Source organism: Rhamphochromis longiceps, linkage group LG18 (assembly GCF_057381845.1).
Source record: "Rhamphochromis longiceps isolate RC_006_pf linkage group LG18, R_longiceps_female_GT1.1, whole genome shotgun sequence".
Lineage (NCBI taxonomy): Eukaryota > Metazoa > Chordata > Actinopteri > Cichliformes > Cichlidae > Rhamphochromis > Rhamphochromis longiceps.
Window position 1 is genome coordinate 25183439 of NC_140574.1, and position 25531 is coordinate 25208969.

Consider the following 25531-nt stretch of genomic DNA (forward strand, 5'->3'; position numbering starts at 1 on the left):
GCAAAAAGAAGTTTGGGAACCACTGGATTAGCTAATTGTGATTGCAAACTGGCAAAAACTGCAGTTCCTCGACTGGCCACATGAGGAACTGCATGGGACCGACTTGAAGCGAGTCGGTCCCTGCAGAAACTAAAATGTTTACATCCTTGAGCAAATAACGGGTTTGCTCTTCAACTCTTACTTTTCCATTACAATTTATATAAGAGGAGTGCTCTAAGTGACAGCTAGGTGTAATTTATGTGTTAGCACTAATTAGCAGCTACAGCAGTGTGAAAAACTAAGTACACCTTTACTACTTCCATAGAAATTAAGGCGATAAATTGCAGATCTGTTCTTTTAATCCAGTGCACTTGATTAAGTGTGAGCATCTCTATAAAAGCAGGCGTGGAGCATTCAGGAGGGTTAAGAAAACACCATAATCTTCCGAGGTGTGAACATCCCAGCAAATTTAGACCATGCAATGTTCAGAGAAACTAAAAAAATGAAGACCTAGATTTCAGACTCTACAGGTCTGTTAACATGTTACAAATTAAAATTCACGACAGTACGATTAGAAGAAAAAAAAAATGACTGAACTAATTTAAAGTTTGTTTGGAAAGATTTCCAGGAATAGCCTTTTCCCTCTTACAAAGTATCATCTGACCAAACCTGAAGACTTCTGGAACGATGTCCTCTGTAGTCATATCTAGAGTCAAATCTCAATCATCTGTGTGACAGCTAAAGCTTGGCACAAACTGGCTCATACGACAGGACAATTAAGCCATGCACAGCAACAAATCAACAACAGAAAATCAAGCTGCTGCAAAGGTCCGGTGAAAGTCTAGACCTTAACTGAAATGCTGTGGTGCAAACCTCAATGAACTGAAGCAACGTTATAAAGACGAGTAGGGCGAAACAAGAGTCGCACAGTAAACGATAACTTTAAATTTTTGTTGCAGAAATTGTATTTAGTCCAAGCTTAAAACTTGCTAAAGCAGCAGCTTGCTAATGGCAGAACATTAACCACAGGATAGCTGCATGGTAGCTAATCTATACATCTACAGTCCCAGTATGAGCGATGATTTACTGGTATGTGTTTAGCCAGGAGAATTCAAGTCAACATTTGAGGGGATGTCAGTGACAGCAGCAGCACAGAAACACACAAAAATTTATTGTCTACAAGAAGATGTAATGAGCCTCCGTTTGGTCTGTTGTCTAGATTGATCGTAAAAGGAGGGGAAGTTTGATTAAGAATGCTTTAAATGATGGCGAACAATGCATCAAAGTCAGATTTTAATATAAGTAACAGGAAGGCTCCACTATTTCAAACCAGCCAGGGAGGTGACGTGTGAAAATAAAACGTCTGGCTACACTGCAGATCCTAATAAATAACAAGTTTCACAGTGACGCGATATTTCCCGCCCAGGACCTGGCACTGCTGCTTTGCGAGGCTCTATAAATGCTCACCAAAGAGAGTTTCTCTGTTTAATTGTTTGTTCTGCTTTTACTAGAAGGTGCAGAGACGCACTGTTAAGGTCAGATTTCCACCTATAACGACCCGAGGGCGATGGAAGCGCCCTCTCTGCTGCTTCTGCGTCGGCTCTGGAATTGAATTAATCAAAAACAGTCCACGTAAAGGTCACGTATCCTCCTGTAAAGCTTCAAAACGACATTTTTTCCCCGCTTCCCAACAAAAGTAGCTGAAAACAAGGGTATCTCTGTCATGAAAATACCCACAAAGCATCCCTCAGATGGGGAGACGACAACAAAACGCACCCTTGTCAGCGCAGACAGTGGTTAGGTGGTATGGGTCTCGAGTCCACAATTACTCCATTGAATGTCATTTAGGAGGAAGACGTTCAGACTACAAACTACAAAAGTGCCCTTTTTTTGGCAGAAAATGCTTTGAAAGTGTTGGCTTTAACTGGGGAGTTGAAATACAGATGATGATGATGAAGAAGCAGGATCAAATTCAAATAGTACACCGAGTCAGCCCCAAACACATGCGGGCCATTTTTATCTTCTAGTCTAAATGCGAAACATGTCTCCACACTAATGATAACAATCCAGGATAGATGGAGGTGATAATCATCATGGTTCAACCTGCCATTTCCCACCCTAATATGTCTTTGGCGCGATCGAAGCCAGTAGTGCTGTCTGACAGGTGAGCCAATAATGTCTGGGAAAAACCGAAAGAGTAAAGGCGGCCACGTTCTGTCTGCTTCATCAGAAAACAACCAGTCAGATGAGATTATGGAGCAATTTACACAGATGGCAGATCCCATCATTCCCCTGCCTTGTTAAGTAAAGGCGGGTCTGACAGGTTGCAAAGGAGTGGGGTGGGGGGCGATTGATTGGAACAGATCTCATCTTGGCACAGATTGTCAGTGACTAAGCAGTGGGAATTAGCCAACATTTTCAGAGGCAGCTGCGCTTCAAAGGGAAGGAGAATAATATGTGGGTAACTCGTGTGTTGTCGAGAGGATGAGCCAGTAAATGCATTTGCTAAAAGGAGAAAAAAAAACCCACGGCAGGAAGGTCTCTGTCACTGCTAAATGCTTCCTCCACTCAAAGGCTCACAAACGCTGCAGTCAAATCTGTGCAGAAACCTGAAGCGGCTGAATGCATATAGATTTGCAGTCTTCCTCAGAGCAGTTGTATCTTGATATAACAACGATGTTTGTATAACAGTGCAGATCTGGTTGCAAGCACAACTCAGATATCCTGTGTTGACTGTGCTTCTGCGCCTCTTCGCCCCGTAACACGTAATTAATAATGCATGTATGGGAGTCCGGGGAAAACTCCACACTCTATTAGATGGAGCTGACAACAGCTATTCATAGGTTTAATAATGATAAGTGGGTGGGACAGGTGAACATTTATGTTTGTCTTCTTCTTTCATCTCTTCACGTAAAGCATCTGCAGGCCAAGGATGAAGAACCGAGTTCACCATCAGGAGATCAGGTCCCACTCCGCTCTTCAGCTGCAGGTCTAAACTCAGGATTTTCAGTCAGCATTGAGTCTCTGTTTTCTATTTCCAGTTTGAAGTCTATAAACCTCACCGTGTTGGATCGATATGAAACTTTCCGCTGTGTGTAAGGTCGTCCGAGGATATAAATACACATGGCTTCTCAAGATGCTGATAAAATAATCCTGCCCATTTTTCGGGTCTGTCAGAGTTTGGATTGCTCAATAAAATCTTTCGCTCGACAAAACCATAAGCCAGATGGCAGAAACTCGCAATGGACATAAAAGAATAAAAAGTCATTGATCCTTTTGATCAACGTCACCAATTCTTATACAATGTACACATCTGAAAACATCTTTCCAAAGAAAACGTCTTTCCCCAGGTGTAAAAGCATAAAAATGGATTTTCAGGGTAGCAGATGTGCAAACGTTCTGATTTTAATGATGTTTTTGTGTAAAGACTGCAAATGAGGTGAGCTGAAAGAAGCCAGGCTTTCTTTGTGTTGACTGGCTTGACAAAACCTAAAAACCTAGTCGGAGAGAATGAGGATCACGACGATGGTTATTAGCTTTCTCCGTTAACTCGGGCTTTCTGCTTCAGTCTCCGTGCTTCAGGCTGCATAAGAAGGAACCATTTGAAGCTCTTCTTCTTCACAAAACAGATCAATTGAGTGCTGACTACTCCAATCAGAGACCTTACCAGGGGAATGGGTGATCGAGATCTATGCAGAATATTACAGTGTAACAGTAAAATGCAACACTGGTGCTGCAAAAAAGGTGAAAGAGAGTAATGCTGCAGATTAGTCCTGAATTCATGAACATTGCAAGCTCAACCAGTTAGATAAATATAAATTCTTGAGTTAATTAATTCATTTATTTTTACTGCTAGGCGCTGTAGTTTATTTCTAGCTCTGAAACTTTTATCTGTATGCATGCAAATGTTAAATGTCACTCAGTGTGTTCAGATATGACTAATAAAGAAGATGTAAAAAAAAAAACAAACAAAAAACCCAAACAATAAGAACTGTTGCTTTAGTTTGTCACCAGATCAAAGTAAAATTAAGTTTACTGATTAATAATTACCCTACAAAGATAACTTATAAATTTGGAAATCAAAGCTGTAGATCAGGTCAAAACATTAAAACAAAAATCATTTAAGTATTTTCTGCATCTCCAGCTGAATGACTGCGAATCCTCTGATAAAGCAAACCACAGTTTGCACTGCAGTAACTTCATTCAGCGGTACCAATAACATCAACAAGTGGTCTATATAAACTGGAATTCCTCAGCAGAGAACGTATATCACACTTGATGCACACTGAGAGTCAATTTTAAACTCAGACTCTGAACGTAGCCTGAACCTATATGTTACCATGACGATCTAACTCCTTTAGCGACTCAGACTTTAAGCTAACGCGCTAATGCCCACCCCTGTAACCCGCTACCCATTTCTGCTAGTTACAACTAGTGCAACACCTGTGTCCTTGGTTAAACCGTCTATGGCCGTGATGCATTGTGGGTAAACTAGGTGAAAATCAACAGTGTGGAAATTAGAGTATCTGAGATGGCCACATGAGGCCAGCTCCAAAAGAAAGTCAATCCTCACAGAGCACCAAAATTACCCAACATCACAGCAGGAATAAACATGTTTACAGTCGGGTACAATAATGGTTTTGGTTTCTCTGAGTCGTTTTCTCATTTGTGCAAATCTGTAGGTTCTGTGGGTGGGACTGGGATATTTAACTCCCCAGTCTGAACTGGACAAACGCTTAAAATTTACATCACCATGGACACAGCAAAGTGTAGTCAGTGAACTGGACCTTTCAGCAGCATTTGCGATGTTGGCGTCTTCTGGACCGTTTTTACTTAAATCAGATATCAAATAAAATAAGAAGGTTAATTATGCTGACAGGTCGTCCAAGAAGTCTGTGCTCAGTTTTCAGCGAGAGTAAGCAGCTGAGCCAGCACTTCACCCTGTCATTCATGCAAAAGTCAAAAATGAAACTAGACTGTAAAATGGGAGCTTCCCAACCAACGAGACCAGCTTCCTTCTAAAACCTATGATGCAGAATTCATATAAAAGAAATAAACAGCTTTAGGTCTGCTAGGGTTACTCTTGGTACAGCCTCTCAGGCCACTTGGATGCATTTATAGTCTGATTTACTGATTAAAAAAGGAACAACACACTAGGGCAGAGTGTTAAAATCCCTTTAATGCTGTTTTCAGTGAGGGTTTCACAGGGCTGCATTCCTATTTTATTTAGGCCGCATTAGAATACCAGTTTAATGATGGTATTTGAGAGCAAAATGCAAAAATATGTAAATGGAACCCGAATGAATTAACAAGCGACTGTGGGTGGCATCCGTAATAAGTGTAAACGTTAATATAGCAACAGGCTTTTGAAGCTCGTGCACATTTTAACCATGTTGTTCACGATTTGAGGCAGCTGTGGTGGCTGGTGGTGTAAAAGCACTGAGTGCTCAGTGAGGGTAGACGAGGGCTGTATAAACAGTAATCCATTTAATTTACATTTTTAAAAACAGTGCAAGGGGAAGGGATTGTCACGTGGAAGCCCCGTGACCTCTGAAGAGGCAACAGGCTGTTGGTTGTTTGGTCACAACAGTCACTTTCCCACACCGTGCTTGTAATCAGCACAGATTAAAGGTTAAACCCTTTTTATTTATTTGCTTACGTGTTGCTGTCAAGGTTACGCGCAGCTCTGAAGAGAGAGAGGAATATCAAAGTTTTAACTTTTGCTGCTTGAAAGCCTTGAAGAGCAACTCTTGAAGGTATTTTTCTGAACTGAGCGGTTTCTGCGTCGAGAACAAAATGACTGGGTCAGTGAGGTGGCCTCTGTGCAGCTATCATCAAACTGCATCTTTATTGATATACACTTAGGTGTCAAAACACGCCATGGAGGCTGCAAATGAGGTCGTAAAATGATGTCTTTATGGAGGGAAACGGTTAACATTTGGCAGCACGGTGGCTCAGTGGTGCAGGCCCTTCATGTCCTTCATGTTCTCGCGTCTCCTCAAGACTGTACTCTAACCTTTAAACAACCCTTCGAACTACTCCATACCCAGCTGGACTCCTTTTACCCAAGTAAGTCAGCTAAGATGCTGCAAGTGTGGCATGAAGGAGATTTGGGAGTTGTTTGGGGGAAGTGTTGAAATGCCTAGTAATGTCTACACTAAAGAAGCTGCACTGATCTGCTCCTGTAAATAAATTTAAAAAAAAAAAAAAAGAAGGGGGAATGAAAGGACACTTGACCTGCACAACAGGCCCTTTATTACTCGATCCAGGCAATGCTCACATGTAGCATTGAATCAATCGTGTCAAGCCGGCATCCAGTCTGTTTGATAAGGTCACAATTAGCAGGAATCGAATCCGGTGCACTGCTTTAGCACATTAGTATTGGTCAAGAGGAGCAGGGCGCACAGAGACACTACGCTAACGAGAAAAAACAAAAATGCTCGATCAATCAATCTGGTGCGTGGCGTTCACTGCCTGAGCAGACGTTGATGAAAAACAGAAAGGGACGCAGACACACGAATCTACTTATCCTCCGAGTGTCGGACCTGTGCGTCCAGCAGCCCAGATACTTCATTAGTAAGTGTTGCGCACGCACAAACACACATCTCAACCCAGGTGTTTGTACTTATTTGTATTCTGCCTAAAAAAACCCAACCAACCAAAACTTTCTAGCTGAATGTCAGGCGCTCCATCACTGACAGGAAGAAGGGGAAAAGTGCAAAAAAAAAAAAGGGAAATAAAGAAATGGATGAGAAGAAGCCTGATTGGAAACAGCGTGGTGGCATGAAATTAGCAGCTCTTCCCCGAGGACGCGCGGTGCTGGACATGTCACAGGTGAACGCGCTGAACGGCTTTGAGCCCACTCTGCGACAATTAGAAGCAAAGATGAACCGGAGGCTGAGGAAGAACAAGGGCAGCGCTGCTCAGCCTTTCTTCCTCCTACATCCCTCTGTGCTCTGATGAAATGGGTTGTAAAAATGCTGCAGGCTTGCTTTCTTCATTCCCCCCCCGCTCCGTAGAGGCTTACGATTTCCACCAGCCATGGCTTTAAATATTTTTGTGTGACAATGAAAATTAAATCATCTCTTGCGTTTCACCCCCCTCCACCTCACTTCCTCTTCCTTTGATGGCGCCTTATTTTCCAAATCCGGCAGCAGATATTCTCATTTCATGCGCTCGTCCAGTGGGGTTCGTAAAACACAAGAGGGATTTGAATATCACAAAAGGGGCTCAGCGAGCAAATGAAGAAGTTGTTTACAAGTATTGATCCAGAAAGAGCTGGATGAGAGCAGTGCCATTATAAGTCATTATCACGGCGGGGTTTTATTAGCCCCTTGCTGTTTCTCCTGTCAGGAGGAGGAGAAAAATGAAGCCCCGCTAAAGGAGAAGCAAGGAAACTGACACCTGCTGTCACGTGTTTACAACCACAGGCTCCGTTGTCTGTCAGAAGCGCACAGGATTAACTAAGTACGCCTCCGGTTTTTACGCCTCCGGTGTAAATTTGTTCATGTAGCATTTAATATCATTAAAAAAAAAAAAAAAAGTAGAGCGACGAGTAAAGGCCAGATTATTTCTGAGATCAGCAGGAGGAAAAGTCACATTAGTACATGTTAGCATGTTAGGGATGTCAGCGTAATTACAGGTGAACAGAAAAAGTTAATGGAAAAGGAGGCAAAGCTCCAAGAAAAATCTCAATATTTCCATGTTGTAAATGTAGTGGGACAAACCTATTCATTGAGATTAAAGTGACAAAGGGGAAAATTGTATATAAACAGATTTTAAAGACAGAGGTACCAGCGAATGTAAACAATGTAGATGTATTTTATTTTATTGAGGAGCTGCAACAGAGTGAAGCCAGGCTGCTTCTGACTAACAAGAATCTGTGTTTATATTTCGGAAAAGTCCCAAAACATGACGTCATCTCAATCGGCATATCCATTAGAGCCCGACTGATTTATTAGTGAACCAATATTATCGACCGATATTAGCTATGTTCATCAAAGAAGAAACCCAAGAAACACCCTTCAGGCATGTTATGGGTGTTGATGTTGCAAAGTTTGGCCACCAGAGGGCACCTTTCCGCTCCAAGCCTGAGTTAATTAATTAAAATCATGCGATAATGATCTAAGGCAGCGGTCCCCAACCCCCGGGCCTCGGACCGGTACCGGTCCGTGAGTCGTTTGGTACCAGGCCACGAGAGTTGAGGCTCAGGTGTGAAATGTATAGTTTTTCAGGGTTTTTATCGGTTGTCAGCGTTATTTTGTTATCCTTTTTATCGTTTACTCGGTTGTCCTGGGTCTTTTCAATAAATCTTCTTTTTTTCGGTACCGGTACTACTTTTATTTTGTATTTATCCGCGACACCTTAAAGGCCGTTCTGTGAAAATATTGTCGGGCATAAACCGGTCTGTGGTGAAAAAAGGTTGGGCACCGCTGATCTAAGGTATGTGTGTACGACTCCTATGTTAATCAATCTGGATGAAACTTTCTTTGTTAACTGCCTCGGTTTTAGGATGAACAATATCTATAACTATAACCGGATACTTACTAATTATATCAGCAAATATCATTATTGTCATGATCCGGAGTCTGCGACTCCGTGTTTGTTTAGTTTATTAGTATTCTGTGGTTTTGGTTACCTTGGGTGTTTATACTCTTCTGTTTCATGGTTCATGTTCCTATGTTCTGTGTCCCCCAGTCTGTGTTAAGTTGGTGTGTTATGTCATTGCGTGTATGTGTTTCCTGTTTTATTGTGAAGGTCTGCGTCTTATGTGAGTGTTTCAGTTTGTCTCCCTACTCTCGTCACGTGATCACTCCCAGCTGTGTTCCCACCTGTATGTAATCTCCTTGTGTTCTCTGAGTGTATTTAAGTTGTGTCTTCTGTCATAGTAATTGCTGGTTCGTCTGTGTTGTTTCCCCTCGGTCTCCCTGCGTCTTCCCGTATGTATTTCTCCGGACCTCCCTGCATCCTCGTTTCTGGTTTGTCTTATTAGTTTACCCAGTTTAGGTTTCCAGTTTCATGTTTTGTCGCCACCGTTGTTTGTACTTACCCACCTCTGTGAATAAACACTCACCTGCACCAGAGCTGCCGCCTTTTGGTCCCTTTCTACAATTCCACACGGCTTGCCCCGGCAATCCGTGACAGTTATTGGTCTTAAAAGTGCCATATCAGTCAGATAAGGTGACTATGAGCTAAAGTACCAACTATTTTCTTGACACTGTGTCTGATTTACTTACTTAATAAAATAAAAACTGTTTATTTCAAGCTCTTTTTTTGTCAAATCATGATTTCTTTTACTAAATTTATACATTTCACCTTAAATGGCCTTAAACACGTCGTTATACATCATCTCTCAGAGTCAGTGTTCACTTCCATTTTAATTAAATAATATCTCAGCAGCTGTCAGTCACACCTCCCGTCGTCAAAATGAGCTTGGCCGATATAACATGACCGGCAGGCTTTCCGCGTCGCGTGATGTTCAAAGCCAATTTTATCACGTTGAGTGAGCTGACACCTTCCCCCGGCAGTGACGCCGGAAAATATGAAGACAGTGAGGAGGGAAGAGCCTGAGAGGAGGTAGGAAGGGAGTACTGGGGACGGGCCAGCCGAGCGGTAGTAGAGTGGGTTGCTCTTCTAGAACAGCTTCCAATTACATCCAGGGTGTGAAACCGTCCATAACACCCCGATTAGCCTGTCTGTCATCCTGCTCCGGCAGCAAAGGCAGAGCCGGCTCCGGTTGCTGCTGCGTGCTCCACTTTGCAGGAACACATTTCCTGTCGCACAAAGTGCACGCCAGGGGCCATAAATCCTCGGCCTCAATCAGAGCCTGCTTCTAACAATACAGCAAAGAGCCCAGTATGACCATTAGTACACTCTGCCTCCCAGTCTCCCATAACAAATCCATCCCTGACACCTATGCCCATCCCTTCAGCGGGCTCCTCTCCATTAGCTGCTCAAATGGCACGTATCAGAGAGTGACTGAGCTGGCAGGTCCGGGCAATAGGCGCTACCGGCTGCTTGGTAGCAGATGCCAAGGTGCAGAGTGAAAGGAAATGACTTATGCACCCTCCCCCCTTTAAACTAAAAACAGAGATGCAGGGTGTCAGGGAGAGTTCAAAGGGAATCTCAGCGGCATAGCCAAAGAAAAGACGAGAAGAGATGAAGGGAAGCTGGAACTGACACGTTCAAGGAGGTTCAGGTTTAAACGGGTCTAGTTGAGCGCTGCCAATGCGTCACCAATTAACTTTAGAAAGGAAGCCACTGTTTGGTGTCGAGTGATTCACAGACACCGGCTGACATCCTCTTGACAAATGTGTAGGAGTAAAGGGAGACATAAAAAGAGTGACATTCAAACACAACTGCAGCTCGATCTCCAACATAAGCAGCAGGAGGAGGAGACAGCGGCAGGCCGGCTCAGAAAGCGATCAGGCCGTCTAATTAAAGTCTGCGAGGGCGTGCGTGAGGACAGGGTAGCGGTGCCTGACCGATGTCCTTCCAAGAGCAAATTCCTGACCACGTCCCCCTGTTCCCCGAGCGCTGGAGTGTGAGGGTGGGCTGTGAGTGCCCGGCATAACAATCAAAGTCAAATTCAAACGCGGGCCCCGCAGCGATGGGCTGCGGCAACAAATGAATGCTTAAACGTCTCACGTCAGCTCTGCAAACACGCCGACAATGAGCGCGAGGCTTCCTTTCTCTGCATTCAACAGCTTCTCTCTTCAGAGCTCATCACAGAGCCGCTTGTGTCTGGAACTGAATATCACCACGCAACAGATGGAAATTGAATTCCTTTAATCAGGGTGAGTAACGGCCAGTAAAAAAAGAAAAAAGCGATGATGCCGATGGGGGGAGGAAAAAAAAAAAAGAAGAAAGTCTTTGAGCATGTGCCCTGCTGGGAGACACGCAACCCTCACATGGCCTGCAGGGCAGAGAGCTGAAGAGGTCTTTTTGTTTTTTCTCCAGTTAGAAGGGCCACGAGGTGACACCCTAATAAGAAATGTGTCTGTTTCCACAGCCCTCACTATCTAACCCTAGAATGAAACTGCGACATATAGCTGCGCGGCCATGGCTCGGTTCTGATTGATCTAAAAACCTTTAAAACAGGCACAGAAGCTGCTGAAAAGCCGAGCCTCTCCACGAGGAAAATACGTTTAGAGTGGCTTCAATTTATAAAAGCAAGGTAGCAAGGACAGGCACAAATAATGATGCACTCAGCTATGTAATGAACATGCTTTCAGGCAGAAAAGATGGGAGAAGAAGAAAGTGTTCCTGAAAGTGAAAGGCACCGCTATCCATTCATCGAGACATTTCCAACAAAATAAGGAGGCACTCACAGTTTTGACAAATAAAAATTATTCAGCTGTGTCACGAACCCCAGCAACGATTTACACTTACATCTTTGTCACCATCAGTCATTTTTAGCACGGGATTCTCTCTGGTTTAAGGTGATTTAAAAAAAAAAACTCCAAAAAAACATGTCGTTTGGCTTTTAACCACCTCATTACATTTTGTCAACTTCTGGAGAAGATCCAGTCCCTGCTGAATCAAACTGGGCGCTTGTCTCCTGTTAGGGAAACATTACTCCTGATTTTCAGTCTCAAACCTGAGAACAAAGCAGAGTGATATTCTTCAAGGTCAGGCGTGAACTGAGAGGAAATTAATGACAACTCTGACGGGGCGAGAGAACCCTTGGATGCTTCTCTGTTTGGCTCTTTATTACAGAAACTTTATTTTCCATCCATCCCTGCACATCCCGTCTGCGTTACCGTCAACCCGCTCGGCAGCCGAGCCGGTGAGAAGCCGGAGAGAGGAATCCTGTCAGAATTATGGATCGGGGCCCACAGCGGGACACGCAGTTGCACCACAGCGTGTTTCTGATGCAGGAAGCTCCTCTAAGTGAAACCTTGGGATGAAGATTAGCTTGGAAACAAATCACAGCTTGTCCGCCCTGCGGGTGGTGTCTAATGGGAGAAATGATTCAACCTGGATGCTGCGTAATTCGATCCCATGCTGTGAGGCGCACGTTTCCGTTACTCAATCCCACAAAAATTTCACAGTGAACAAGTAATAGCGTGACACGGCATGATCACATAGATCTTCATCTTTTCAAACCCCTATCCCCATTTTCAGTTACATTTAGACCCCACCTTCTTTTTTCATTGTTGCACAGATGCATCTGTAACAGGCGTACCTGGTATTGTAACCGGCCCCCTGGCTGTCTGTCAGCACATGAAGGCATCAGTCACAACTATTTGGCTATGCAGCACATAATTCAGAGCTCCGTTATACAGACGTCCACCGAGTCCAGTCATCCATCAGACTGCTTTTTGCCAAGTCAACAGATTCTCATGGTGGTGGGCGGTGAGGGAAAAGGCCTCTCAGGTTGTGTTTCAGCTTTCGCTGTGTGTGTGTGTTTGGGTTTTCGCTGGGTGTAAAGTATAGCTCTTTACGGCAGCAGTAAACTATGTCACAGACCAATATAGCCATCTATTCCTGCAGGACTCCTGATTGTTCCAACATGGGAAATCTCAGCTTTGTTCAATTAAGATTAAGCCTCCGCTAAGGAGGTCGTGGTTTTTGGTTTGCGTACATGCAAGTCATTCTGCCTGTATACACGATAGCTCCTAAACTTTTGAACAAATTGCATGAAATCTTTGTAGGGGTGTAGAGTGAGCTTATGTTCACAGTCCATTACAAGTTAGCTTAAATTCAACAAGGTATACAAGGTCAACTTATTGATTTATTGGTTAAAAATTGGCAACAAGCATTATAGCTTAGACACTATGATTGAAGAAGTGTGGTGTGTGCTGTCCATATATGGAAAGTACCATATATCATGCCGCATTTGACCTCTGACCTCCCTTTAAGGTCAACAGATATAGTTGAAGGTCAAATTGATTAAAAAGTCCTATAGGAGTATAAAAAAAAAGAGCAAATAACAAAACCCTACACATTGCTTTAGTTTTTAACTACACTAAAAACATCTTGGAGCACAAAGAAAACAAAATGAATATATAAAATAGAACACCATTACCTTAAAAGTAAATACTGCACAGGGAGACTCCGCTGCCTTGTCGGATGTTAGCACCCTCTGAGTGCTTCTTGTTTATAACCTGGCCAGAACGCCTTCCAACATCAACTGATCTGATAATATCTAACTATTAATCAGCTGCCCTAAAGGTGGACCTATTACGCCTGCCTTTTTCCCCCCAGACACATAAATACTGCTGTGGTGCTAAACATGTTTAAACACCGAGGTCAGTATATGTGAAAGTAATCCCAGTAAGCCAAAAGCTCAGGCTTCAGAGAGTTTTTATCCTACTCTTTGATCTATATGATGTCAAGGAGAAGACATATCCCTGTTATGGTTATCACAGCTCTGGCTGTGATCACAGAAGCTCCACCCACCAGCAAACCTGTTTATGAAGGGCAGCCAATCAGAGGAAAGTTTTCTCAAAGAGGATCTATACAGTTTGTTTCAGACACCAGAAGAGTCTCTTCCACTTACTAGAGCACCTACTCCACTTGGTTTCGTTCTTTTTCCATTATAATTGAGTACCACCAAATGTGCGTGACGCCACATTTTCTACTCAGCTTGCTTGGAACCCCGGCCGAGCAGCTAGTAAAAAAGTACCCGTTACCAGGTACTATCACCTAATGGAAAACCCTAAACACTGAGTCGAGTCGAGCCGACTACATACTAATGGAAAGGGGCTTTAAGAGGCTCCAACACGATTCAATATCAGGTAAATAAGGATTATTTTGAACTGTGAATCATGCAAAGCTACTCTAGTAGAGTCCAGGGTATAAACATAAAATGAAGTAAGTACTTTGATATGCAGGATTTGAGCTGTCAGCATCTAATTAGATTTTTTTTAATCCAAGCAGATTGTTGTGGTCTGCAGCAGATGTCATATAATCTCATTAATAAAGTGAATTCCAAAAAAGTCCCCTAACACACACGTTTCCAAAGACAAATGATATAAATATGAAACTACAATATTTTTTATTTTACACCTTCAGCCTGCCAAGCTAAGGTAGTGCTGATAAAGCTACTTTCAGCTGCTGTTAGTCACCGGGAGTCACCTCCGGGAGATTTGTGTCTCTCCTGGGACTGAACCAGGCATCTCACTCATTAGACAAATGCGTAAACCTCTACACTATAGAAGCACTTAGGTTAGGCTGGTTATGACCAGAAAAAACAACAAAGAAAAATACTGACAGCTTTGACTATCAACAAGGCTGAACTAACATCCTTCCCAGGGTAACAGCTGCATGACGTTCTCTCTCAGAGGACTGTGTTTAAATTCTAAGGTCAGCCTGGGCTGACAAATGGTAAACGTCCTGCTTCTTACATAGCACGTTTCTACTCTGTGTGAGCACTTCTTAAACAACATCACTCATTTACCCACTCACACACTGGAAGAGCCAGAGATCGAACCACCAGCCGTCGGATAAATAGATCACCTCCTCTAGTCCGTAACACAAAGGAGACGTGACCACAGAGCACATGCCATACAACACGTGACCGGAATACACACACAATGATCAGTATATTACTCAGTTTCACAAAGCAAAGGCGACACACTCAAATGATGGTTCTCTGCCCAGAAATCGAAGCAGAAAATATTCAGGTGGCTTCATAAATCGATCCACTCATCGGTAAACCTGCTGCTCACTAGTGGAATTGGAGCCGACTTCGAAAAACCCACAGATGTTCGAACTGCTGTCACGCAAGTGTTAAAAAAAACAAACAAAAAAACAAAAAAAAACAACTCTCATTTGAGAAGCTGAAATGGAATTTTTGCCTGAAAATACGTTTTCATTTTTAATTTACAACCCTTAAGTGGGGATTTGCTGGTAACCCACAGCTCTGGGATGTTACACGGGCCATATTTTACCTTCTGAACAACTGACTGATGAAGGTTGCAGTTGTGGGACAGGGTCCCTTGTCGTGGGCTAGATTTTCTAAAAAACAGCTCAGAGGAGGTGAGGGAGTCTTGCTCCCTCTCAGACCACTTAAACTTAAAAATAGTGAAAAGTTATTACAGGTTCCTTTGTGTAATGATGCCAAAGAGATTTTTCCTTCACCAGTTTTAACTGTAAGCCGTGCCTGAGCCAGCCCACGCGCCATCAGGACCCCCAAACTGCCTCGCCTGGATTGAATTCATTCCTGCTATCACCTCTGCCACAGAATTACACCTGTGCTTTTCCCTGCTGCCACATGTCAAAAGGTCCCCCGGCTGCCTTCCCTTCAAATAGATGTGGTGTGAACCCCTGAGGTACGCTGGCTGCACTCTCACAGTGTCTGCACGGCTTTAAAAAAAAATCCCCAAAGTGGAAGCACCAGAGAGATAATCCTCCAATGTCCCAGATCTTTACTGGGACTGAGCCCCTGGTGGGAGCCAGCGAGGGGAATTGAAGGCAGCGCCGGCCACGTTTCAATCAGAGGAAAGAGTTTGGTGATGGGGGGCATGAGAGGATTTGCAGCAGTGCGGTGTCCCCCATGAATACAAAATATTACTAAGAAGTACTTTAAGCAAAGAGCTGCTTTCTGCCCTGTGAACACTGGGATATATTCCTCACTCACCGCCCTGGCCTTACAGTCTGCGTCCAGCACCATTAAGACCCAGGCACAGTTTACGGTCACATCTTTCTAAATTAGCTGATCATTCCTCTGACAGAGAGCTGGGGGATTTACACATATAAGTCATTTCGCAGGGAGAAGAAATCTCTGATTATCTGTGTGTGATTTAAAAAAAAAAAAAAAGAGGAATCTTGGATCTCTACCTGGACTTCTGAAAACTCTGAAGGTCAATTTTCATCACTTGCATCAACTCTAACAATGGAAAGGCCAAATCATAAGCACAGAGAATACCTGTCAGGTTAACCTCCAATGAAAACAATACTGTGTAAACACCATTATGCATCAAGTCAGGGACAAAAAGCGCCCCAGTCTTCTGTCTCACACTGGACTGCATAAAATGAGATGAGAGGTTGACTCAATTTGCATGCACTGCTTTTACTGCACATACTCAAATTCGTTCAATATTTTTGCCTCACAGTCATGCAAAGTTCAGCAGGACAGCTCCCAGATACGAAAACATGTCCTTACTGTGAACCTTTGTCTGGATCATGTGAAGCATATGTGCTGGAAGCTCTGATTGACCCAAATGCAAAACAATGGTGATGCCCACATCTATACAGGGACCTCACTCTCACACACAAGCCTGCAGTGGTCCCTGACAGGACGGGATCAGAGGCTCAGAGGGCCCCGTAAACTTACCGAGCTTTCCCCGGGACTCCTCCAGCTTCTGGATCTGGTTCTCCAGGAAGAACATGGCCACTGCGAACGCCAGCAGCGCCAGAAGCTGCAACTTGGGCGGCATCATGACTCTGAGCAGCCCCATCAAATCATCCAGAGAGAGATGATGGTCAGTCCATGCTCAGAGGAAGAGGAGGAGACACCGAAAACACACACACACAGCAGCGACGATGGTGGTTACAAAGCGGCTGAGAGTGTGTGCATGGCCCTCTCTCTCTCTCAATCTCTCCCCCTCCGTGTGTGTGGATATCTCCCAGCGTTCAGATCCTGTGGTTACCTCAAACGCGACGTGTTCAAACTCGGCTTGGTTATTTCATTCTGTTAAATCTCGGCAGAGCGGGAGGAGGGGTCGTAGAGCCTTAGAGATTTCTCCAGAGTACGTATTTGTCCCTCCGGGATTTGTTCGCGATGGTACCAGCCGCTGTCGTCTGCGTCCCCCACACAGAGGTGTCCCGTCCCATCCAGTGTGTTCACAGCCGCACCACGGACACACTGTTACTACCACTCAGGCCATTGGGTGTATTAACAGTCCACCACACAGCTGAGATCTCCCATTCGTCGACTCTCTCTGCCTTTTCCTCTCGGATTGGACCGATTTCCGTTGTGGGACCCAGAATTGGACACCAGGGGTCGCACTTCCATTAGCAACCATGAAATGACCGAGGTGAGGAAGAATTTCTTTAGGCTGGCTTGGTTTATGCCAAAATACAAAAAAGCATAAAATTAAAAAGAAATATTATTTTTTACTTCAAATATTTACACAATATGCTTTCTAAGCTTTTTGTATGTATTTTATCATTAAAGGTTAAAAATGATAAATAAAAGTCAGAAATGATTATCATTAACGTTTATCGGACAGGCGCGACCACGGACCGGCCTTCAGTGGAATAAAGAGGTCCTAATAGTAGTTTTCGCTAACAAAGCAGGCTCCAAAATGTCGGGAGAGGTGTATCTCCTGTGGCTCCTGTCGCTGTTACAGACGGTGAGTTTATTAACTGTGAGAAATGGCAGCGCTGGCCGCTGTCACAGCTGCTTACAGTGAGTGTGAGCGGCTGCGGGGCTGTTTTTTGGCGATCTTTAGGTTCAGCTTTTAATGAGCCACATCCTGCTGCACCCGGAGCTTCAAACTGACGTGGCTTATCCTGAAAACAGCTCCGAGTCCCGGGGGAAGTGATACCTTTATAATGTGCTTGTTAGATTTTTGCTACTTATTATGTAGTTACTTTTTCGAGTCTTGTGTATTTTTAGGAGAAAGTCGATGACAAAGAGAAGACTTCCGGTGTACTAAATTTACTGTACCTGAGCGCTTCTCAGTGCCGGTGCCGTGCTGAAAAGTGATTGGTAGAATTTCAACTGTTGTAAATGATTTATTTTCTATCAAACATACATCTTATAAATGATATCCAGTCGTTTTGAGCTACAAGGAATATTTCTGTCACAAGGTAGAATCTGCAAGTTTTTATGTGCCCTTTATTTATTTGGGTACAAAAAAGCTTCATTGACATTAGCTGTCTTTTTCTTTGTAGAGAGTGAGATGTAGCCAAGATGGCAGCACAAATAGCAAGAAATATAACATATTTCTATAACGATATTAAAAATGACTGGATTGGTTATAATGTAGATCATAGAGTGGGTACAATAAAGCCGGGTCATAAAGATGCTTGTGCAACAGGTCATTTTATATAGAACTTCCTTCATAGACCCTGTTGACTGCAGTCTATTGAATAATATAAGCAAAAGCCTTTGACATAAAAACACACACAGAATCATTGGAAATGACAATCGTTTGCGCTACAACAGTTTAAAATCTTGTAGTTTATTTAGAAGATAACCTTTCATGCTAAAGTTAAAGGGAGACAATCATCAGAATGAGATCTTCCTCGACCCAAATATGAAAGTGTTTGTGGGGTGGTCGAATGTAAGAGGACACTGATGCGAAAGCGAATCACGTTTTCCTGCCGGGGGCGTCTTCAAGGAAAGCTGACAAAGTTGATTAACAAACAGCAGCCCGGTGGTCTGTTATTCACAGGCTGATTTAAGCAATCTAACCCTGAAATCTTCCACGCAGAAGACTTTTGCTACTTCAGGTTATTGTTATGTGTTTTAAACTGGTGTGTTAGGTTCTTTGGAAATCTCGTTCAAAGGCATCTGGCGTATGAAATGCGTGATTTTATGTTTGTTTCTGTTAGAGTAAATATGCATCATTTACAGTTTAAAATGATTCTTATTTTATCTTATACTGGGGGCTTGGTGGAAACCCCAGTTCATCCTTTGATGATAAAAGCCCGTCCTTTAAGCTAGCTTTCTTCTGATTGGCTGCCCCTCATAAACAAAATGTTTAATCAGCTGGTAGGTGAGCTGCTGTGCTGTAGCCAGAGCTGCTTGCCTTAGACGACCATGTTAGGGCATCCTCGCTTTATGACAGCATACCGAGCCAATAATGGAGAAAAAACCAAACAAACTGAGTGTTTGGAGCAGTGTGAAGCCTGAGCTTGAAAGTACCACACACACTGTCAGGTTGGGTGGTACTCTGTCACGTTAAGGAGACACACAGAAATATAGCATGGGGCAAAAATCATGTGACATAATTTTGCACTACGTAGGAGCTGACAGCAGGGTACAAGAGTTTCTAGCAGAGTTTCCAGTCCATTTCAGAATTCAGTTGAATATTTTATTACTCATTTTTAAGAGTCTGACGCCCACTTAAGTGAACTTTTGAGACCCTACACTTCTATCAGAGCACTGAAGTTTACAAACCATCTGCTCTTGGATATTTCTAGATCCAGGTTTAAAAGCAGAGGCGATAGAACCTTTTCACTGTTGGTTCCTAATCTTTCTAACAACTTACCTTTTCACAAAAGAGCTGCCTGCTCTTCCTATCATTTTCAAACACTTTTAAAAACCCATTTGTTCTTGCTTTGTACCCTGGTTTTTATTCTGCAAACAGTCTTGTGTACTTGTTTTATTAGATTTTTAGTGTGTACACATTGTACACACATTGTAGTGACTGTTAAGTGTATATTTTGTATAACCTGTACAGCACTGTAGCGTGTAGCATGTTAATGTGTTTCACTATACAAATATTACACAGATAACTCAATGTTCCCTGAGTGACAGTAGTATTAATACCATTTGAGGTACTCATTTAGATTGTACTTTGGATAAAAGCTACAAATTATAATTGGTGAAGTGTATATACTTTGGTTTTACTCAATAATATAATTCAGCTTTGCCTAGAATAATAATTAATAATATATTTTCCAGTTACATTGATATCTAAATTTGTTTTGAGATGGCATAACTGTCCTAGTACTCTAAAATCTTATATGACAAAGTACTTAATTGTTGCTAATTTGAACTTTTTACTTGTAGTTGTGCCGTTGGAACCTAACACTTCTGTCCTTTATGAAAACATTTGTTTCTTCCTCCCTTTATCGTTGTCCTTGTACCTCCCTACAGCTGTCGGCATACGGTGCCGATCTTTCGTCTGAGGCTTGCAGGGAGCTGGGTTTCTCCAGCAACCTGCTGTGCAGTTCCTGTGACCTGCTCGGGGAGTTCAGCCTCGCCAAGCTCCAGCCTAATTGTCGGCAGTGCTGCCAGCAGGAGGCCCAGATGGACGGGCGCAAGGTAAAGAGAAAAACGGAGGGCTCACGGATCGGGTCGACAGAAAGCAACTGCCTGTCTAGATTAAGGCACAGCGTGCAGTGTGATACAAGGAGATTCAATCAGAGTAGATGAAGTGTAACCACAACTAAGGTTAAATAAAGAGCATATAGTGACATTAAAAAATTCATGTTTCTTAACTGTGGGGGTCTTGAGCTATGAATGAATGCTTAGTTTTAAAGAAGACATTTTGTTCTGTTCCTCAGTTGTTTGCAGAAGGGTTTACAGGACCTCTGTCGAAATGTGTCACGTTTACTGACAGGGTCATGTCCCTCAACGCTCGAACTGCTACTAAAAACAGCCGAGCTTTATCCAGCCTTCCGGTTGACACTGTTTGCAGCTGTGCCACACACAGCTTGTTAGTAGCTGTCCGTCTCAATCTTTCTCAGATGTTCAAAGTCGAGGCTCCTTAACCTCAGCTCGGGGTCGGCGTGTCAGGTGTTACCCTGTCTGTAAGCAGTGAGGGCAAGTTACTGTATGCTCGCTGCCCCGGATATTACAGCTTGCTTGGGAGGACTCTCTGCTGTGCTCTGGCAGATCAACACTGACTTAAGTGATGGTGGAAAAACAATGTAATTTTTCCCTGATTAAGCAGGGCCCCCAGTGCGTGCGTGCGTGCGTGCGTGTGTGCGGTATCCTAGCAACAGCACCTTGGAAATGTGCAGCACACACCTCATTACACCTCTTGATGATAACTGTGTTTCAGACAGACACTTAGAGCAGAGATTACTCCTCTTCGGCGTTGGAGTGAAAATGTCACTTAGAAGAGCAGTTGCCCATCTCTCGCTGCACTCAGAGGTCTCCGATGGAAACGACGGCGTCACTAAGCACATTTTTATCCTCAGACGGCGACAATTATCTGCCTTAAGAATTCCTTTCAGCATCTCAATTGCCATCAGCGCCGTATTGTTAAAGCCTTCGGACAAATGGCTTACTGCACAGCCTGGTCGATTAGTAAGATTCACTGAGCACGGAGGGCATTTCGCTTACTCATCTTCGAATGTGCTCTTCTCTGCAGACCACCTGGGTGCAGCAGCACTTCAGCTCCTCTGGGTGTGAATGATGTATTACATCTCTGTAGAACAGCTAAACCTTTATGAGAGTGTCTCAGACCTCTGTGGTGCACAATTGATGATGGTAACACTGGAGGCCTTAGTTTCTTGACTTGTGCTTGTTTCCAGCTCGATTTATTATTAAACTACACTAGACCACCTTTAGGAAATTCTCATTTCAAAATAATCCTCTGTCAGAGATTTACAGTTAACAAACAGTCAGGTGAATAAACAACACTGAGACACTTGATACTGATAACGTGCGGCACGGGTGAAACTCAGACAGAGAGTCACCCCGAGCTGCAGTATTCGTTTATTTTTATAGCAGAAGCAGGGTGGGACAAGCATAGCAGTTTCCTTTAATTCTGCATACGTGGGTGTATGTATCTCTAAGTTCGTGTGTGTGTGTGCTAATCTCTTTCAGTAAAAGTCACAGGGTCAGCTTCCTGTTTCTACAGAAAGCTGTGTCTGGTGAAATATGTGAACATAAGCATGACATAACATTTGAAGCATAATCAAATAAAACAGTAAAAACTCCGTGACCTCCTCATTTATATACTGCTCAAAAAAGTAAAGGAACATTTTTTTTAAATCCCTGTATAGCATCAAGTCAGTTAAACCTCTGGGATATTGATCTGCTGTTAAGTTGCTGAGGGGGTTGTTAATCAGTTTCAGCTGCTTTGGTGTTAATGAAATTAAGAGACAGGCAGTTACTCTAGGAGGGCTGGACAGGACGGTTAAAGTCCTTACCCCAGCAGCAGGACAGCGGTCTGCTTCTTTGGGCAAGGAGGAACAGGATAAGCACTGCCAAAGCTCCAAAATGACCTCTGGAGTCAAACAACTAGAAACAGACTTCATGAGGCTGTGTAGTCAAATTGGGATTTGCCATAGAGTACCAGAACTGGCACTGGTGCCTGGTGCTTTTCACAGATGAGAGCAGGTTCACCCAGAGCACATGTGAAAGACCTGAAAGGATCTGGAGAAGCCGAGGAGAAAATTTGGTGGTGGGTCAGTGATGGTCTGGGGAGGTAAATCCATGGAGACGGGCAACAGCACCCTGACTGCCATTAGGTATCTGGATGAAATCCTTGTGCTCGTTGTCAGAACTTACGTTGGTGCAGTGGGTCCTGGATTACTCCTAATGCATGACAGTGCCTGACCTCATGTGGGGAAAGTATGCAGGCAGTTCCTGGAAGATGAAGGAACTGATACCACTGATCAGCCCCGCACTCGCCCGACCTAAATCCACCAAAACACCTCTTGGACGTTTTGTTTTGGTCTGACACCACTAAGTTGCTCCTCAGACTGCCCAGGAGCTCTTTGCCACATCATAGTTTCAGTTAGATTTTTGGGGTGTCTTTGAATCTAGCCCTCTGATTGCTGCATTTGATGGAAATGAAAACAAACACATTAGCCAGTCCATATCCAGCAGTATTTGTTTTCTCATTCAGATCTGATGTTTTCAACTTTTAGCTTTAGTTTTCTTGAGAAGTGTATTTTACTGAGCCTCCCTGCAGCCCCTCAGATCATCATCGGTCTGAAACAAGCTATTTTAGCTGTTTTCTTCATTAAAAATCATACTTTACAATACATTGGCTGATTTTTGAACAAGATTCCTGTTGGCTGGTTACGTAGTGTTTGGGGCCCCCACAAAAAAGCTTTTCTTTGCTGGACAAACAGCAAAATGTTCTGAGATCAGCGACTAACTGATTACTCAAAAAGAAGTGTTAGAATCAGGAACGGTCCTGATCATCGTGGAAAATATGGATTATACGTTGGCTGTATATTCCCTGTAAACTTCTAATGTAATCTGTTCAGATGAGATGATTTTTATATTGATCTATCAAAGCTGACCTCTAAGTCAGCTTATTTTGACAGGATAACCATTAGATTAAGACATGCCAGAGGTAAAGTTAAGCTTTTAAAGTCTGATTCTTTCTTTATTTATTCATTTTTAGCTTTGAAATCACTGATGGAGGGGGTGATTAGTTAATTAACAACACTTTGAAATGTTAAAGTGCTGCAGTAGGTCTGGATAAAGTAATCCATCATTAGCTTCCCGCTCCCAACCGAGTCGTGACTTTCCACCGATCTTCTGATCTGCCATGTGTGGTAAAATGAAAAGCTTGGAAATTTAATTTAAGCTGTGCCGATGGTTTACAGACACACAGAGGAGGACGGGGAGAGAACAGGAGAGGATCTTAGCCTTGCATGCGTAATTTAATTTGCTGTGCGAACCGGCCAACCAGGCCATTTACCACTCTCCTCCTTGAAAACAACACGCAGAGCGTGGCCTTGAAATACTGCTGTGACACTCCAATTTCCTCTAACTTATTGTGTGTTGGTGCCGGAGGTTTGATTACAAGTGAGCCCTGCACAAACTGCCATCCATCAGCCCCACTCCATATGCACAGGCTCACAGCTTAATGACCCCCAAGGAGTCGCCCGGACACATTTATGAATCAGTCTGCCTGAATCAAATTACTCCTTCGGGCAGACAGTCCATCCCCAGTGGAGCTTCGGTCCTCTCAGACTGTGTGCAGGCGTTAATGTGTTGGGAGGAAATCTCTCGGACTGCCTCATGTTGCGTTTCTCTCTGTGCAGCTCTACGCTGGAGCCATCCTCGAGGTGTGTGGATGAAAACTGGGGAGGTTCCCTCAAGTCCAAGGTGAGTCCTCAGTTGGGGCATCATTACTTTTTTTTTGGAACAACAGCTTTAACTGAAACTGATCTTCCTCCGTTGTGTGAGTCTGTGTTTTAATCAGTGGGAGGGACAACAGCACTAAAAAGCCAGCAGGACTGTTTTCAAACAGCCTTTTGAAGCATTTGTTTATCCTTTGTCTCTCCCACATGGAGACGTGTGGTTAAACCTGGTGTCAGGTTGCAGCGGTGTAGACGTCTGGAGCCCCACTTGTGCCATATGCTTGCTTCAGCTGTGTCCCTCCTGTGTTTACAACAGTCTCTTCTGCTGTTAAAAATCTATTTCGGGGATGTTTTGCAGTGGTCACTCATTCCAAACCTCTGAGCTAAAATATAAAGAGTTAACTGACTCATTTGTCTCTTTTTCTCATCAGCTTTTGTTAGGAGTGAGAAGCCAAAGATGTTCAAGGGTCTTCAGATCAAGGTAGCCATGATGAATCGTGTTGCTAATGTACCAGCATTGTTTGCCACAGTAATTATTCTCAGGAGATGTAAACCAGATTATGCTGATCAAATGAGCCTTTCTCGTTCTTCTCCCCGCAGTACGTCAGAGGCTCAGATCCTGTACTAAAGCTTTTGGATGACAACGGGAACATTGCTGAAGAACTCAGCATCCTCAAGTGGAACACAGACAGCGTGGAGGAGTTCCTGAGCGAAAAGTTGGACCGAATATAGACACGAGTTTTATTTTTTTTGTTTTTGTGTTTTTTATAATTTGGAAGACTCAGTTTCCCCAGATTACAAATAATGATTTATTCACTGCTTGTACTTGACTCTAGCTGTGCAGATAGTTTCTCTGTGAGGTCTGTGCCTCCACCTTCAGGTGAGAGGGATTTTGTTTGTGGTGCTCCGACACATTCGTACAAATAGCCATCCATAACTCGTCTGTGATCAGGCTGCTGCTGTAACAGGTGAACTGTTGCAGCTGTTAATCTGATTTCCCACGTTTTAGTCACCACAAATGAAATCTAGTTCATCTGCGTTTTATTAGCTCGTGGCAGAAAAACTCAGGAGACGTGAAAAATTCATCAAAATCTCTCGCCCTGGTTGGGGATTACTAGAGGAGTGAGCAGATATGATTTGTATTTTGTGTGAACTGAGATGTCTTAGTTATTTACCAATTTGTACACAACTTGGCCTTGATAGATGGTTTCTGAATCTCTGATCTGTACGACTGTTTGTTTTTTGTTTTGTTTTTTTGTATCTGAAAATCACGAGTCATCTGGATTTCACCAAACTGCTCACGTGAGAGTGTTCAACAGGATAATGTGAGCTTCAGTTCAGTTTTACTCATTAAGTACTGATCATACATTTAGGTTTGAAACGACCTTGGACATAATGAACTGTATTGTCTGTATGTGGGACTTCCTGTTCCCGTCTGTTTGATATTCTTGTATCATTTTAAAAAAAATTTTTTTTTTTTTTTTTTTTTTGAATAATGCTCAGCATTGCGACTGATCGCATTTATAGTCGGAGTGAACAAATTCTAGGTCCTCTCCAAATGCAGATGTCTTTGCAGAGGCACACGTTAGTGAAGAGCTCACAGGAAACCAGTTTTGGGATGTGAAATCTGATGTAAATGTGTGTTTTTCTGCACCATCTGCTTTGAACAGAAACTGCATTTGTTTTTGGAAAGCTTTTTATGTCCAGGTGATGGGTCGAAATATGCAACAATAAACAGAGTCACTGATGATTTTTCTCTCCATGCTCTGTCCTTTCCATTAGACATTTCCATGCCAAGTCATTTGTAGTCACCAAACATCTGACTGTACTGTGGGTGCAGGTTTTAGATTCATAGGTATGACTTTACTGACAT

General features: G+C 43.2%; 2 protein-coding genes across 2 annotated transcripts in view; one reads left to right on the forward strand and one right to left on the reverse strand.

The window, feature by feature from the left end:
* The window catches only part of hs2st1a (heparan sulfate 2-O-sulfotransferase 1a), a 31960-nt gene extending 15097 nt beyond the window's left edge, over positions 1 to 16863 (reverse strand). Inside the window, exon 1 of the mRNA XM_085388344.1 lies at positions 16262 to 16863. Coding sequence (XP_085244470.1) covers positions 16262 to 16385 — 124 coding nt within the window. The 5' untranslated portion in view covers positions 16386 to 16863. The remainder of the gene's footprint in view (positions 1 to 16261) is intronic.
* Positions 16864 to 17126: 263 nt separating this feature from the next.
* On the forward strand, positions 17127 to 25408 carry selenof (selenoprotein F). Its single transcript, XM_085388345.1, has 5 exons — positions 17127 to 17282; positions 19760 to 19927; positions 23620 to 23683; positions 24090 to 24139; positions 24259 to 25408. Exons 1-5 carry the CDS (start codon positions 17235 to 17237, stop codon positions 24388 to 24390), a joined length of 462 nt encoding a protein of 153 aa, XP_085244471.1. The 5' UTR covers positions 17127 to 17234; the 3' UTR covers positions 24391 to 25408.
* The last annotated feature ends 123 nt before the right edge of the window (positions 25409 to 25531 follow it).